This window comes from Leuresthes tenuis, unplaced genomic scaffold (assembly GCF_036924035.1).
Source record: "Leuresthes tenuis unplaced genomic scaffold, fLeuTen1.0.hap1 SCAF_7, whole genome shotgun sequence".
NCBI classification, from domain to species: domain Eukaryota; kingdom Metazoa; phylum Chordata; class Actinopteri; order Atheriniformes; family Atherinopsidae; genus Leuresthes; species Leuresthes tenuis.
In genome coordinates this window covers 15,851,342-15,866,642 of record NW_027325361.1, presented here as the reverse complement: position 1 = coordinate 15,866,642, position 15,301 = coordinate 15,851,342, and the positions used below count along the sequence as shown (strand labels likewise).

At 39.7% G+C, this 15,301-nt stretch overlaps 1 protein-coding gene across 2 annotated transcripts; it reads left to right on the top strand.

Moving 5' to 3' along the window:
• Window positions 1-145: 145 nt before the first annotated feature.
• Window positions 146-11,529, top strand: atcaya (ATCAY kinesin light chain interacting caytaxin a). 2 transcript variants are annotated; one of them, XM_072389521.1, is made up of 14 exons: window positions 146-340; window positions 776-936; window positions 2,532-2,631; window positions 4,434-4,492; window positions 4,589-4,837; window positions 5,416-5,589; window positions 5,693-5,795; window positions 5,900-6,031; window positions 6,610-6,696; window positions 7,317-7,415; window positions 7,654-7,689; window positions 7,890-7,958; window positions 8,083-8,140; window positions 11,338-11,529. In XM_072389521.1, exons 3-13 carry the CDS (start codon window positions 2,555-2,557, stop codon window positions 8,114-8,116), a joined length of 1,119 nt encoding a protein of 372 aa, XP_072245622.1. In that variant the 5' UTR covers window positions 146-340; window positions 776-936; window positions 2,532-2,554; the 3' UTR covers window positions 8,117-8,140; window positions 11,338-11,529. The 2 variants fall into 2 exon arrangements, with proteins under 2 accessions (XP_072245622.1, XP_072245621.1); XM_072389520.1 differs by lacking the exons at window positions 146-340; window positions 776-936; window positions 2,532-2,631 and adding an exon at window positions 3,290-3,531.
• Window positions 11,530-15,301: the final 3,772 nt, after the last annotated feature.

The following is a 15,301-nucleotide window of genomic DNA, read 5'->3' as shown; positions in this document are numbered from 1 at the left end:
ATTATTATTACTGTTATTATTATTAGTAGTAGTAGTTGTAATACTAGTGCTACTAGTTGTAGTGGCAGTATATTTTTATAGGGATTTGCATTCTAGTCTCTGCAGCTTGCAGCACACAATGTGGGGAAACTGTAGAGGTGATATGATTGGCTGCATACAAGTGATGTAAGGGGTTGCATTATTAATGTGTGGGGAGTTGTGTTGTGGCAGGTGCGAAAGAGACCGGGGCAAGAAGACAGAGAGGGAGGGGACATACCGTGGATGGCGAGAGATGCTGTTGCCAGGGAATACCAGTCATATAGACGACCACTGAAGACAGGCAGTGGAATTATCCAGTGAGGTAAAGGGACACCAAGACAAGTGCCATAGGGATAAATAAGCTTGTTCCGTGGATGATTTTGAATGCAGAAAAAAAGCTTTTTAATTGATATTGCAGTGAGGGGAAAAGATGCTCCAAATCTATATGGATGCACATGGAGAGAAAAAAAGCAAGGCAGAGAGGATGATGCCAGAGCAGATGCATTCCTATTAAAGGAATTTTGTGTGTTGGTTGGCTGGACATAGGGGCTGAGAGGCAAGCTGTCGGTTCACTCTTCACAGCCAATCTTTCTCCAACAAAGGTAGCCAGGGGTGGAGAAGAGAAGGGGGTGGAGGGGGTGGTGGGGTCCAGAACAGAGGTTCCCCCTGTCTTCAGACACCTGCTGCTGGCTAGCTGCTGACACTGAGGGCACTGTATGACTGTGTCTGTGTGTGCATGTGAATTAATGAACGACAGAAAGACGGAGGAGGAATTTCAGACTGATCCATGCTTCTCTGTCGATGTGGGACCTCAGGACTTTCTCCCCCCAAATCTTTGCATCTGTGACTGAGGAAGACATTAAGGCACTCGCGCACAGACCGGAGGTAGAGGTTCTGAGGGGATCTCGTAACGTTTATGTGAGTATAGCAACTGACTTAATGTCCTTGCATTTATGCTCTGCACTCTGCACAGGTCAGACACAGACTGCTTGCACATTAGATTCTCCATTAACATGTGAAATCCACCTTCTTTTTTTTTTCGACTGGATGTTGTATTTGGGGTGACCTAGAAAGGATGTGGAGCCATTTTACTGTGATGGTGATGCACTGCACATCTGGTGGTGGTAGATTTTGTGGAACTGTACCTCTGTACCCATGTTCATATTTTCAAGCAGAACGGGTTCAAATGCAGTATCGTTGCTGCAATGTGTAAAGAATATCTCAGATGGAACTATGTGCACTAAATGTGTTTTACTTTTTATTACATTAAATCATTGTGTAAGATGAAGGTTAGTTTGTCCTTACAGCTTTTGTTGAAATCCTACATAGTGATTCTTTTAATTTTTTTTTTTAATACATCCATTTACTCAACTTCCCCATTTCCAGTCTCTCAGACTTTATGGGGTTCAACTTCAAGGTCTATATTATATTTTCTTTATTCCTAGTGTGTCATACAAGATGAGTGAAAATTAATTATATCCTCTGAGGGAGAACTGGTTGCCAATCAGCCATGAGCATTGCTGCCAAAAACCGCCAAAACCACTCCACTCCTATTAATTACATCACAAGAACCCATGTTACATAATGATTGTCATTAATGGAATGCACTGTTGACAAGATTAACCTCATACTGGATGGTTATTGCTAGTCTCCCATTGCAGTGTTTTATGGCTGTATGCAACCCTTCCTGCAAGGTCTCTAAGTATAACCTCAAACACAGACCTGGGAATGGTCCGGCACACAGTCAAATCTGTTCAGAAACTGTGGATTTCATACTTGACTGGAGAACTACAAAGAAGAACTACAAAGAGAGCAGGTCTTTTTAGGTCTCATTAAATATCTGGAGTGCTACTCAGTGAAGCCAAAGCAGAATTGCGCTGCTGTTGAATCCTACCTCGAAGAGCAGTGGAGGACCCGTTAATGCCACCACTCATTATGCAGTCAATTTATAGTCACCGTTTTATCCAAACCATTCATTAGAGAATAAATACTCTTAAACCTTTTGAGCAAAGAAGAACAAATGTTATTTGATGTAATTTCTTTTCTGTGGTGGCATAAAGCCTCAGTGTGAAAGGATATCAAAAGGCAGCAGTGCAGCAAGATTAAGGAGCTGATTAAGGGAGGATTAGGCCAGAATGTCGTGCTCCACACCGGGCTCTTGAATTCCACCCTGGAGGAAATTTGTTTGTAATATTTGACTTGAGGGGAGCTAAACCCAGAAAATGGGCTCTGTCCTAGTCAGCCACATGCCTCTCACATGTGCTTCTCTGGGCAGGAAGATGCAAACCATGTGACTTCTGGTGTTTTGATCCCCTAAACTGCGATGACAGAGAGTAAATTGTTCAGTTAAAATCCTGACACAGTGCTGACTTTTCCCTTCTTTTGATGAAAAAATCCCATGTTTCTGCGCTGCAGCCATGCCAGTGCCTGTATAATATACTAATGATATGAGACACCTGTCTCCTGTGCCTGTAAATGTTGTTAATTAACCAACATTTATCTTCCCCCTCAAGGCCCCTGCTCTCCTCTCTGAGGAATGGGCACCAAAGAGGCAACTCTACGAATGGAAAACATGGAAGTGAAAGACGAGTGGCAGGATGAAGACTTTCCCAGGTTGGATCTTTATACTTTCTATGTAGTAATCATATCTTAAACTGCCCTACTGATGTTACATAAAGGTTACAGTAAGACACTGACAGTTACAAACTATTATTTAAAGAGCTGCATTTGTTAAAAAGCAGGATGTTACATGGCACATTTTGTGTATGTGTTGACTAATATGCAGCACATTTAAGTTTGCTGGTGAGTGTCTCCTTGTTTAGGATTTCTTAAATGATGAGAGCTTCGGTGTGAGCCAGCAGCTCTTATTATGGATAGACTATTACTCAGGTTGATCAGCATTTTTGCACTTTTAAATGACTCCATTGGAGCAGTGATTCTGTAGTTATAGCTGGAGGTTTATATAATTTCTGCACGGCTATGAAATTATTTGTGTACCACTGTTTAAGGTCAGTCTGACCTTTGATGCTCAAAGATATGACAGCTGATAGATTACTTTCCACAGCACACAGAAGCAGCTCCTAAAGATAACCGCATGATGATAGAAACAATGAGAAAGTGAAGTGCAGAGATTGACATGCAGAGCTCAATGAGCAGTAAAGATGTAGCTGGGTATTGCGATGACAGTCAGCGCTCCTCCTCCCTCCTTCCTCATCAAATGGGGAGGCAGGGAGCCAGGGAGCAGGTGCAGCTCTCTCTGTAACTGGTTTCAGACTACGTCATGTGACGCAGCAGCAATCACTGATCAACAACACCACTCCAGGAAAATGGTGGCAGGTTTTAGCTAAAGACAGACAGAGACGGAAGAACAGCTTTTAGCAGATGGAAGACTAAGAGGAATGCTCTGGTCTAGTGTATGCTGTCAGCTGGGGGGGACAGCAAATGCGTAAGCAAACCAAATATAGAGGTGTGTGACTTTGCGTCGGCTCTGACAAAAGCTTCTCTCCCTAGCAGGTAAGCATCACTGGTTACTCGACTTCGTAGCTGAGGGACAATGCAGCAATAAGGAGGAACAAAAGAGACAAATTTGCTTTTGTTAAAAGAGAAACCTCCCTCAGTGAGTCCAGATTTAAATAGCATGGGCTTCATTTTGATAAAGGTGCACCATTAATCACTCCTCAGTCAATCCTCAGGGAATAGAGTCAGAACTGTGCCTATTTCTCTGGGCTCAAGCCAGTATTGTGGGCTCAGGAGGGGCACACACTGTCCTCCTGAAGGAAAGATGAGGTGGCTAGCTTTCACTGGAATGTGAAGAACCAGTCTTCTGCACAAAACTGCACTACAGCTGTCTTTTTAACCATTTAGAGTACACTTTTCAGTTCCTCTGTGGCACTGCATGGGAATTATTGCTGATAGTACAAAATCACACATACATGTGTTGGCCCTCTTTTGCATATATAAACCAACAGATAAGCACATATTGCACAAACATGCTCAGAGTAAGCAGATTTTGGCTCTGCATTTGCTCCTCTTTCTGTGCAGGTGTGGACAGTAAAAAGCCTGCAGTGTAAAGGGAAACCATGCACCACTCTGTTTTTATGCAGAGACACTTTTTTCTCTGTCCTTCATCCCTCTTCGTTTCCTCTCTGCCTCCCCCACCCTCCCTCTGCTGTGACTCACACCCTCCCTGGCAGCCCTATAATCTTCATCTCTCCCCAGAGAAAAGTTAATGACCATCTCTATCCTCTTCTGTTCACCCCTCTTTATACTGCTTAGCCAGACCTGTGACAACAGCCACGCCTTGACTGGTTCTTTGAACTGCGTCCTAATCACAATATATGATTTGATGATGAGGCCATATTTAAAGACTATAGTGCAGAGTGCTGGTTGCTTACCTCAGCATGTTTTATTTCCAGACCTCTACCAGAGTACGGAGACATGGATCCCTCTTGTGGTCTCACAGACAACAGAGTGTGTAAGTACCACACTGCCACTTAACGGTCATTAATGGAAAGAATACCTCTGATACGTGATATGGAACACATCTGCTCCTCTTTATGGTCTTTTGTAGCTCCTCCTAACTCCCTGCATGTGAGCCCACCTGGAGGAGGCAGCGGTGTGTCCTCATCTCACCGCAAACGGCGTACGCTGGTTGCCCCGGAGATGAACCTGTCCTTGGATCAAAGTGAAGGTTCTCTGCTGTCAGATGACTTCCTGGACACACCGGACGACCTGGACATCAATGTGGACGACATTGATACACCGGATGAAACAGACTCACTGGAGTTCATAACCAATGGCAACGACCTGGAGTGGGAAGGTTGGTGGTCAAGACTGAGCAATCGATTGCTCACTGTTTATTCTACAGATGCCATTTCACTAGCTTAGCAAACTAACAAAGAGATTGGCCATTTAGTTAACTAAAAACCTAGTTGTTTTTTTTTTGTTTTGTGTCCTCACAGTAGTTCTTGACATTAGATGGATTATTGGGGTGTGGGCTGTTACATACCACCTTTATCCTATAATGATTACTGATCTTGGTTAAGATCTGAGGGCCAAGATTACTTCTACCTGAACAAATATGAAAAGGATTCTGTTTCTAATGACCAACAACTCACAGAACCTTTGGTGTACAATTATTGACTATTTTTATTTTTTGCCATAAATACTCAACTTAGGCTCTTTGTTGACACGTAAGTATAATGTTATTCATCCTCGGTCAAAAACTAATCCTAATTCTCAACTATAAGTGCTTTTTTAAAACATTAAGAGCTGGAAAACATCATGTCACCTTAAGGAACTTACACGCATGATAATTCACCTTTCTACTGATATCTATTCATGAGAACGCCTTGTATATGTGTGCTTGATTAAAGCCCAAATCTGCTCCTTGTCCAGATGATACACCGGTGGCTTCAGCCAAAGCAGGTCCAGCTGATGGCTCAGGAGAAGCAGGTGAGGATGGGAATGCAAACAACGGGCGCCTGTGGAGAACGGTGATCATCGGGGAGCAGGAGCATCGTATTGACATGCAGATAATCAGACCTTACCTCCGGGTCATCACACATGGAGGTTAGTCTCAGTCTGACAACCGTGTTAGGATGTGTCCAAATGAATCCTGTCTCAGAAACACCTGAAGCATTGCTCATTATTCATTTACCATCTCTCTTGTCAGGCTATTATGGGGAAGGCCTAAATGCCATCATTGTATTCTCTGCTTGTTACCTGCCTGACAGCAGCTGCTCAGACTACCACTACATTATGGAAAACCTCTTCCTGTACGTCTGTCAGCTACAGCTGACATTTGTTTAGTACACACTTTGTAGTACACACACAGCTGTTTTCATGAATAATAATCATTTAAAAAAAATCTGTCTTCCAGCTATGTGGTGAGCAGCCTGGAGATGCTTGTGGCTGAAGATTACCTGATAATTTACATGAATGGAGCCACTCCTCGGAATAAGATGCCCGGGATCAGCTGGCTCAAGAAATGCTACCAAATGATTGACAGAAGGTAAAGAGAATTATTGCAGAAGTACTCTTGTACTTTATGTTATGACATATGGCTCTATACGAATGAATTGGATTATTTTGAAATGAATGAATTGGATTTCATTGGATTATGATTACAATGAATTTAATTCCAATTGGCTTGAATTGGACTATATTATTTAAGTGCATTGAGATGACAATTGTTGTAATTTGGCGCTATATAAATGAAACTGGATTGAATTGAAGTGAATATCCTCTGCATGAAATAGTTTTTAAAACTTCAATTAGAAAATAACTCTAGTGAAAAGAAACATTATCAGGCTCTCTCTGCTATTTATAACAGCTGAGCACTGTTCTCTGTCAGCAGACAGATATGCATGACACCGATGCTGACAGATATGACAGGGAGAAATATGGGAGTTGTTGCATGCTGTCAGACAGTAGACTGAAGGTGACTCGTGGCTCCATTTACAATAAGACTCTGGACATGATCTGAAAACAGTGTGTAGCGTTTGATATCCTGCATTCTGTGTTAAGTTTAATCAGCAGCCTCACTCAGAAGCTGTTAACTGACTGGATTTTTATTTGTGCTGGTGGCAGATTGAGGAAGAACCTCAAGTCTCTGATCATCGCTCATCCCACTTGGTTCATACGCACTGTTCTGGCTATATCCAGGCCTTTTATCAGGTAATACCAAAAGTCAACCAAAGAAAAAACATTTGCCGTATGAATCAAGGTTCCCTCATACATACCAGAGAAGGTTTTTTGATTTATCTGAATACTGAGTGAGTCTCTTGGGAATTATTGACTGATTGATTCTATTGGTCTACACATGTACTGGCCTGAATTTTGGTGCTTAAACTGAAATGAGATATCTTGCTAATAATCAGGTCACCACAAATGATTCATTGCCTGTCCAGGTGGGGCTAAATGTGCCAAATCTCAGCTAAAACAGATCCAAAGCCAAGTATCTAAAACCAAGCCAAATCTGACAACAATTGATTAAAGATTTGGCCAACCAAAAGTGAGCTGATGCCAGGACATAGCTGGGTGCGTCGACAATTGGCATCAAACATGATTCGGCTTGCTAGCTGGCAAAAAAAAAACCAAATGTGTAAATTTGTGCTCACTTGTTAATTAAATCTAAATTAATTTTCCAGCTAAAACACAGAGAATGAAAGCTGAAACAACAACATTAGCCTAGATGTGTCATCTAATTCATACTTGATTCAGTTTTCAAATGAATGTACATACAGTGAGTGATGCATTGACTATAACTGTTCTCATTTTCATGTTTCCATCTGCAGTGTGAAATTTATGAATAAGATCCAGTATGTCCACAGTCTGGATGAACTGGCAGCGATTGTTCCCATGGAGCACGTCCATGTTCCAGAGTGTGTGTTGCAGTAAGTATCTGTGGCCACTAGATGGAGAAAATTAGCTGCAGGAGAGTGTCTGCATCTGCAGGCAGCAGTTGATCCTGCTATAAAATTTTTATTCATGTGAATTAAACTTAAGAACAAGTCTACAGTAATCTCATTTTAATAAATGTAAAATCGGATTACATCACTAGTCCTGGAAAATGACAGGATGGCAGGATTTACAATGTGATTTAAGGGTATAACACTGTTACTTATCTTTTAGATTCGATGAAGAAAGGATTAAAGCCCGGAGAGAAAGGTAAGTACAGTACAGTTTTAGTCTGATTTTGATAATATTACTCACTAACTTTCATACATATTTCTTAAATGGGATTGAACTCAAAATTGACTGTAGCTGAATGCACTTCATCTGAAGTAATTGGCTACACATGAGTGCCTTTGAATGATTTTTTTAAACTGGCATCAGCTCAAGTGCATGCAATAATTATGTGTGTTCAGGATGGAGCAGGAGCAGCGACAGCGGGAGCAGCAGTCAATCCCACAGGAGCCAACTAAAAAGCCGGAGAGGTACCAGACCATACAGGATATTATACTATATCACATACTGGATACTTCACCAGCTGTGGCATGTATGTGGTCTATAGCGATCTAAACTTTGAAAAGTTCTCAGTCCTTGTTTTCTCATTTCCAGGCCCAAATCAGTGATTGTAGACCAGGGATTATGAGAAGAACAGAGATCGGTGGTCAAGGTAACATAAACCTCTGCTGTATTTCCTATTTTAGCCACAAGATGACTCTAAGATACATCTCCACTCAGACATCATATATATATATATATATATATATATATATATATATATGCAACAATGAAAGTTAGAATTGAGCTTTGAAAAATGGAAACTGATATTGAAGTTTTTAAATGGTACACCTGCATAATTGGAAAATATGCACATCTTTTGCATATTAGGTAAATTAGTTATATGTTTATCATTTTTTAGTATCATGCACAGTACTGTGCAAAAGTCTTGATTTCATTATATTTTGCCTCCAGGATTTATTGTAATCTATCAAAGTGGTCTTAAGCAACAGTTCTTCAGGCTTTCTGATGGTTTTTCAAAGTATCTCTATGAGCATTGGTTGCTTTTTCAGTCCAGCCCTTGTACCTGACCATTTTCAGAAGATTCCCAAATAGCTGTTAGTCGAGAAATTGATATAGCTCACCATGGAACCTTAAAAAATGGCCATCAAGGGTGGCTGTCAAAAGGCCATTCTTAAGGAAGGGAAACAGGCAGGGAAGGCTGAGGTATACCAAATGATATAAGAGCTGGACTGAAAATTAGCTGATGAATTCTCCCCAGTGCTTGAACTTTGTATTACTGAAAGAGTGTGAAATCATCTCCTGACAGAGAATGGAACAAAAGGCAACAAACATCTCAATAAGAGCTTTGGAATGTCCTTAAAGAAGCCTGGAGAAATATTCCTGAAGACTACTTAAAGAAACAACAAGAGAGCTTGTCTAACAGGATTCAGGCTTTACTGAAGAATAAAGGTGGTCATACAAAACACAGGGTTTCTTGTAAGAACTGTACAAACCCTAGTTTTGCCTCATACACTGTATATTCATTTATCTTTACACATTTCATTCATTGCAGCACCAGTTTCTTGTTTTCCTGTTGATATGAAAAGAAATGAGGGGTGGCTCAAGACTTTTGCACAGTACATATGTATATAGAAATGTAGAAAAATACATAAAGATAAAAACTGGCTACGTGTCCTTGTTTTGATGCTTAATTGATGTGGAGTAAACTGGCTGTGTGTGAAATTTCAAACAGAGACATTAAAATGTCCCATATAGACAGATATTACATAAGATTTTTTCTTTAAATGCCCCTTTCTTCTCTTTAGGGTGCCTCCCTTGACTAGTTACATGGGTTCTTATCTATTTGGTTGGGCCTCTTCTTATTGGCTGATTATAGACCCCGACCATGGTTACTTAACACTGTAAAATCCTTCATCAGGAAGTACATTGATTCAACTAAGTAAAACATTCAAACCCTGCCCCAAAGATTGACTGCATTCATCTGTTTGTTTATTTTTCTTTCCAAAAACAGTGCACATACAGTATGTTGTATTGGATATGATATTTATATAATTTTGTATTGTTAAATGTTTTAGATATGATGATGTGCTAAATAGGGCGAAAAGGTGCTCTGGGCAGGAGGCATGGACTATTTGGATAATTTACATGTCTTATATTGTCACACAATTGCACTTGTTTCTGGAAATTCTGGGCTCAGCACTAGAATTGAAAGTTTTCTGCATCTGAAAAGGGTCTGCATAGCATGAGTTCACACTATCTACAGTTATCTCTCCTCTGGGTAGATAAATATGCTGTTACATACTAATGTGAGGTGAAAATACTGTGTAAACTTTTCACTGATCCTGATCCACATGATTATTATAAATGTTACCGTCTTAGATAACATGACTGAGCCTGGTACTGCTTGAGGTTTCTTTGTGTCAAAAAGGTTTTTTTTTTCTCTCCACATGTCCTTGTGTTTGTGTCCATGTCCATGTTGTGTATCTAATTAGATTGTAATTGACTTGAATTGGACTTTGAAGAGGCTGGAGATGATACACAACATGAAATGATTTGGCGAAATATAAATAAAACTGAATTGACTTGAATAGATGCCACCAGATTTTTCCAGAGTCAGGATGGTAATGAAACAGTTTGAGCTTGCTGAAACCAGCTTGCTGAAGGATATACTTTATACTAAATAACAGGCTGTAGATGCTTCCTTGTCAGTATCGTTACACAGAGGAAGATTAGAATGGAAAACAGCATCTAACATGGATTAAGACAAATAAGAAATGTACAAAAGGGATTCCTGAAAATTTAGGAAAGGAAAGCAGAAAGTTCCTTTTGGCTTTACCTTATTCACACAATGATTTGTAAGCAGTTTGATTAAATAAAGACCAAATGAGCTGTTAATTAACATTCAAGCATTCAAAGTACTGCCCACAACCCCGTCTGGATCAATAATAAAACTGTTTGAAATGGTAGAGAGCTTGGCATACCTCCGACGCACCCTGGACAATGACTGAGCTTTGATCACCACACCACTGACATCCACTAATGCTGCCAACAAAGACTTGCTGCCATTCTTTATAAAACTGTACCCCTACCCTTTTCTCCTCTCTTGTTTCCTGTTTCTCCAACAAGTTAACCGCTTCCAATAGGAGCAAACCCATCACACAATGTGCTTTGAAAATTATTGTGCTCCTGACCCCCAACCTCTCAGACCGCAGCAGTAAAGCCATCACAGGCAGAGCCCATTCCAAGATTCCAGTCACCCCTTGAGCCTATTTTTCACAATGTTTCTAATAGGTTTCAGATACAGATCCCTTATCTGAAAAGGGTCCAATTTGTCAGGAGTTTTGTCCCTGAACTTAGCATGCTGAAACAAAACATCCTGGTAACTGCAACGAGGGAAAGAATCACGTACATATGTTTATGAGAACTTCTATACAGACTGTGGGAATTAATTTACAACAAATCCATCTATCAGCTTGTTACTCAGGGTAAATAGTGCCATCAAAGTTGCCTCAGAGTTCAATTATTTTAGAAGCTATGACCTAAACTGCACGACAAAAAAAGTCGGTTTATACTCAACAAGCTCACTCCAAAAAGTCAAGACATTTTGTGTATTCCTCTCTTCATTTACAAAGTGATGAGTTGTCCATAAACACTGTAGATAGGAACAAAGCTAGATTGATGGCTAACTTCACCCTAGAAAACACATCTTTAGCATCTGAGTTTTAATTTGATCAGAATACAAGAGTAGCAAAACATTTGGGTGTATAAATATTTGGGTAGTTGTTACTGTTGTGTCTTGTTATACTGCTCATCATCCAAATGCAACGATTCTTTCTGTCCATGCAGGGTGAGACAGAGGGATGTCCAGCGAGTCTGCGCTTTCTCCCTTGTTTCATCAACCTCCAGCTGACGGTTCACGTTGTCATCTTCCAGTCATAATGAGGAAGGCTCTGTCCTATAACACTCACCCTCTTCGGCAGCTCCTTCCTTCCCTTAAGGGTTCACTGTACATCCCAACTTTAAAGGTACAAAGAAATAACCTTTGTTGATTTTTGTTTGTTTGATTCATTCATGTGCTTTGATGGATCAGTCCCATATTGTTGGATTTTCACAAGGCTCTTGAGCAGATCTAAAAGCTCAAACGGACAGGTGTTCTTCTGGGTTTCTGCAAAGATGACAAATTGTAGATGCAACATAAACACCTGTAAGATATTGTGTAAGTGACCCACTGGAACAAAAAGCTCTCACATGTGTATACACACAGGTATGTCTGAATAAAATGTGTCAGATGTAGCGAGGGCTTTTCAGTATGACAGATGCCTTCATCATTTTCCCTTTACCTCATCGCTGCTGTATGATAAGGCCTTCTTCAGCTCTCTCTTATGCTGTTTACATACATTCTACATTTTTTTTAATGTGCAAATGTACTAACATTCTTTGATGTGGGAGTAATTTGTTCTCTCTGGTCCTATTTGCTCCGTGAAGTGTCCCTTGTGCCCTTCCATCTGTACCTTATCATGTCTTTTGATGTGCCTCGGTCGTCACGATTAGCATTTTCTGACAGGAAGACCCATACGAGAAAAATCTACAAGATTATGAGCAATACCGCTTTATTTTTATGAATCACATTAACAGACTTCATACAACATTCAATTTATAATTCAATTACATTTAATTTTACTACATGTTATTATGTACGATGACAGAAGTGTTAATGCAATACATGCAAAGCAGCTACATTAAACTCAAGTGGCAAATTAATCAGAGCAAAATACACAAGCATTGCCTCCCATAAACTGCATTAGATATTTCTCTGATGGGAACATTTGCTGTCATTGAAAAAATATGTTCGTCTAATGGATGTGTGAAGTCTACGAGAGAGTGTGAAGTCCCTGAGAGGAAAATAAGACTTTTTTATTTCAAATTTAATTTCAGATGTGTTTTTTTTTTAAATGATGTAGCTGTAAATTTGCTCATGTTTGCAAGGTGGCAGCTTCACCTTTTATGTGGTTGTTTTGGATGAACAGCTGGGACATAAACAGAAGTTTCAACACTTCTCAGATATCCTCATTCATTACAATTATTCGATGGGGTTGAATAGGTTTTTTCTTCCATGTCTTCCATCTGTCCAGCCTACTGTAGCCAGAGGACAGATCAGTAAGAAAAACTATGTTATCTGTATGCTGTTGATATTGATTTGCACTGTTAGATTTAGTTCTAACAAAACATTTTAGTGATTTCACATTAGAATGTGATTTTTTTTTAATGTTATGGGGCTTTTTGCATCATTGTTAGCATGGCTCGTGCATTTTTCCAGCTTCATATGGGGATGCTTCTGTATCTTTGGTACAGAAAGCAGACAAATGAAAGTCTGCTTTCATCTTAAATATGACTTTGCTATGTTGTCTCCCCGAAGCAGGAATGGTGGATAAAAGATTTAATTGTTCTTTTTTTAATGTTCTTTAAGTGGTTTTTTGTTGTTGTTGTTGTTTTTAACCAAATCAGCGGTTACACAAATTATTCATCACTTTGATGGAGAAGTCCCAACATGGCAGCTACAGGTTGTCAGTCTGTGAGGGAAGGCTCCTCTGTTTATAGTCTGCTGGCTGAACTGAGTGCCTATTTTTTGAACCATAAGGAAATCTAGAAATATGAAAGAATGTAAAGTTTAGCCTTTTGATCTTTAGTTTTAATGTTTTTTATTCAACCCACCACAAACAATCAGCAGTGTTTGCTTCAAAATGGCTGATGTGATCTTTCCAAAATGAAAATGTTCTTTTTGACAGTAAAAGCACAACATCTTTGTTACAAATAATATGCCTGCCATTTGTCTGCTATAAAATGTTTGCTCAGATTCAAATAATTATATTAATTATTATCATTCATGATCTACAACTGGCTGTAAATAAACTTGCTCCTCCAAAAATCTGGTGTGTTTGTGTTTGCCCTCAGTTTGTAAAGGGGAGATCATTCCCTGTCAGTTTCACCTGGTAAACATGAACTTTAAAATGTGCATATATGTCAACTGTAAACCACTGTGTGCTTTGGAAACATTTGGAGCTCTTTTTAACGGAACAAAGAGCTGAAAAAGAGGGTGACGCACCATTTCTTAGCACCTGATATGCAACAACAATTCCACACATATACAGAATATAAATGACTGACACCAAATGTTTGTTTCTGATGGAGTGAAAGACACAGATGTGATTTCAATGATGGTGCGATCTAAAACACTGCACACTCAGAAACAGTTACATTAAGACAGATATAAGCCACAAATCGAGTTAATTTTTCCTTGAAATGTTTATAACACACTGAAATAATCGTTGACGTGAGAGATCTTACGTGACATCTCAGACCTGGGATCAGAGACTTTACTGTCACTGTGATGATTAAAGTGGTTAGTGGCTAGTTTGTGTGGTTGAGTGGTCATAATAAAATGTGTTTGACAGACTAGATGAAACATCACATTTTACTTTAACAACTGGCACATACTTTGGGTGAGTTGAACATTTGAAAAAAGTACCATAACAACAATCCATGCATTTCTTTGCAATTTTAGTATCAAGCTATCATTATTGGAAATTACTCCACTTGTGATTTTCTTGTAATAATATATTAAGATATGAACTCTGAAAAAGGTTTGGATGTTTAATTTTGGAACGGTAGAGAAATAAGATTTTACTGATCATTTGTACAGCTATCCTGAGTGACAATGGCTATACATGGGTACCATAAGTATGATGTATGCTGTACTTCCCTTTTTATATTCATTTGCATGTTGTCAATTTGCTCAAAACTGGAAGCCTTACCTTTCAGGGGATGACCTGCTTCCCTGTACTGAGCAGTGGGAAAGCCCCAATCCGACTGGAAAAAGTTTATTCTTCTCCCCTACACACTAAGACCAATGGTGGATTCTCCTGATTGTTGGCCTCTTACCCCCCACATGAGGCATACACACAGTTAAAAACACTAAGCACTAATTGAGGGGGAGATTGTGACCAGGAGGTAGCATTATAAGAAGGTGGTTTACAACAAAGTAGCTGGGCCACTGTGCCCCAAATGTAAGCAGTAAAATTGTTTGTATATTATACCCTGCAACATTTATGGCAGAATGTAAAGGATCAGGCATTAAGTATATTACTCTGGTTCACACCAGAACCCGTGGCATTTGTCCCAGTGAAAGGGGCTCCTTTTATATTTAGTCTCCTCTGTGCTGCCCTCATATTCCTGGCACACATAACAGCTTCTCTGAGATGATGAATTATGTAACAAGACAATACAGGTACATGTAGTAACTAAACTCAGCTCCACATCAACCACTTGGACTATATGTTAAGCTACATTATAAAATACAAAAAGAGGTGATTTTAAAGACAAATCAACTTGCGCTTATATTCTATGTTTTTAAATACACTTTTTTTCTCAGTACCAAATGAATCCGTTGTAATCTGTATACAGTATGACTCAATACAAGGTCTTTAAATGTTACTTTTTACACGTGACTTAGTGCTATTTTTACTTAAAAATTTGAAGACTTGTACATCTATCTGTGCTCTAACCAACCTTGGGCTCATCAGTTTACGGTGAAGCAGCATCACAACAGACACAGCTGCTATTTTAATGTGTGTATCTGACACCATCAATTGTAGTTTTCCACAGCTCGTCAGTTCCCGATGAGGATTGACTGCTGAATGGAAGAATACGCGCTGCAATGGACCGTAGCAGGTGCAGACAGATATGTAAATATGTGAAAGTTCGCGGGCTCTGATTGGCTGCTGGCAGGCGCTGTCCGAAAACTGACTGGCTC

Coding starts and splice junctions, on each gene's coding strand:
- atcaya (XM_072389520.1), top strand. CDS start 3,434: ATGCTGTCAGCTGGGGGGGACAGCAAATGCGTAAGCAAACCAAATATA. Junction 4,493..4,588: donor TCTCACAGACAACAGAGTGT/GTAAGTACCACA, acceptor GGTCTTTTGTAG/CTCCTCCTAACTCCCTGCAT. Junction 5,796..5,899: donor ATTATGGAAAACCTCTTCCT/GTACGTCTGTCA, acceptor TCTGTCTTCCAG/CTATGTGGTGAGCAGCCTGG.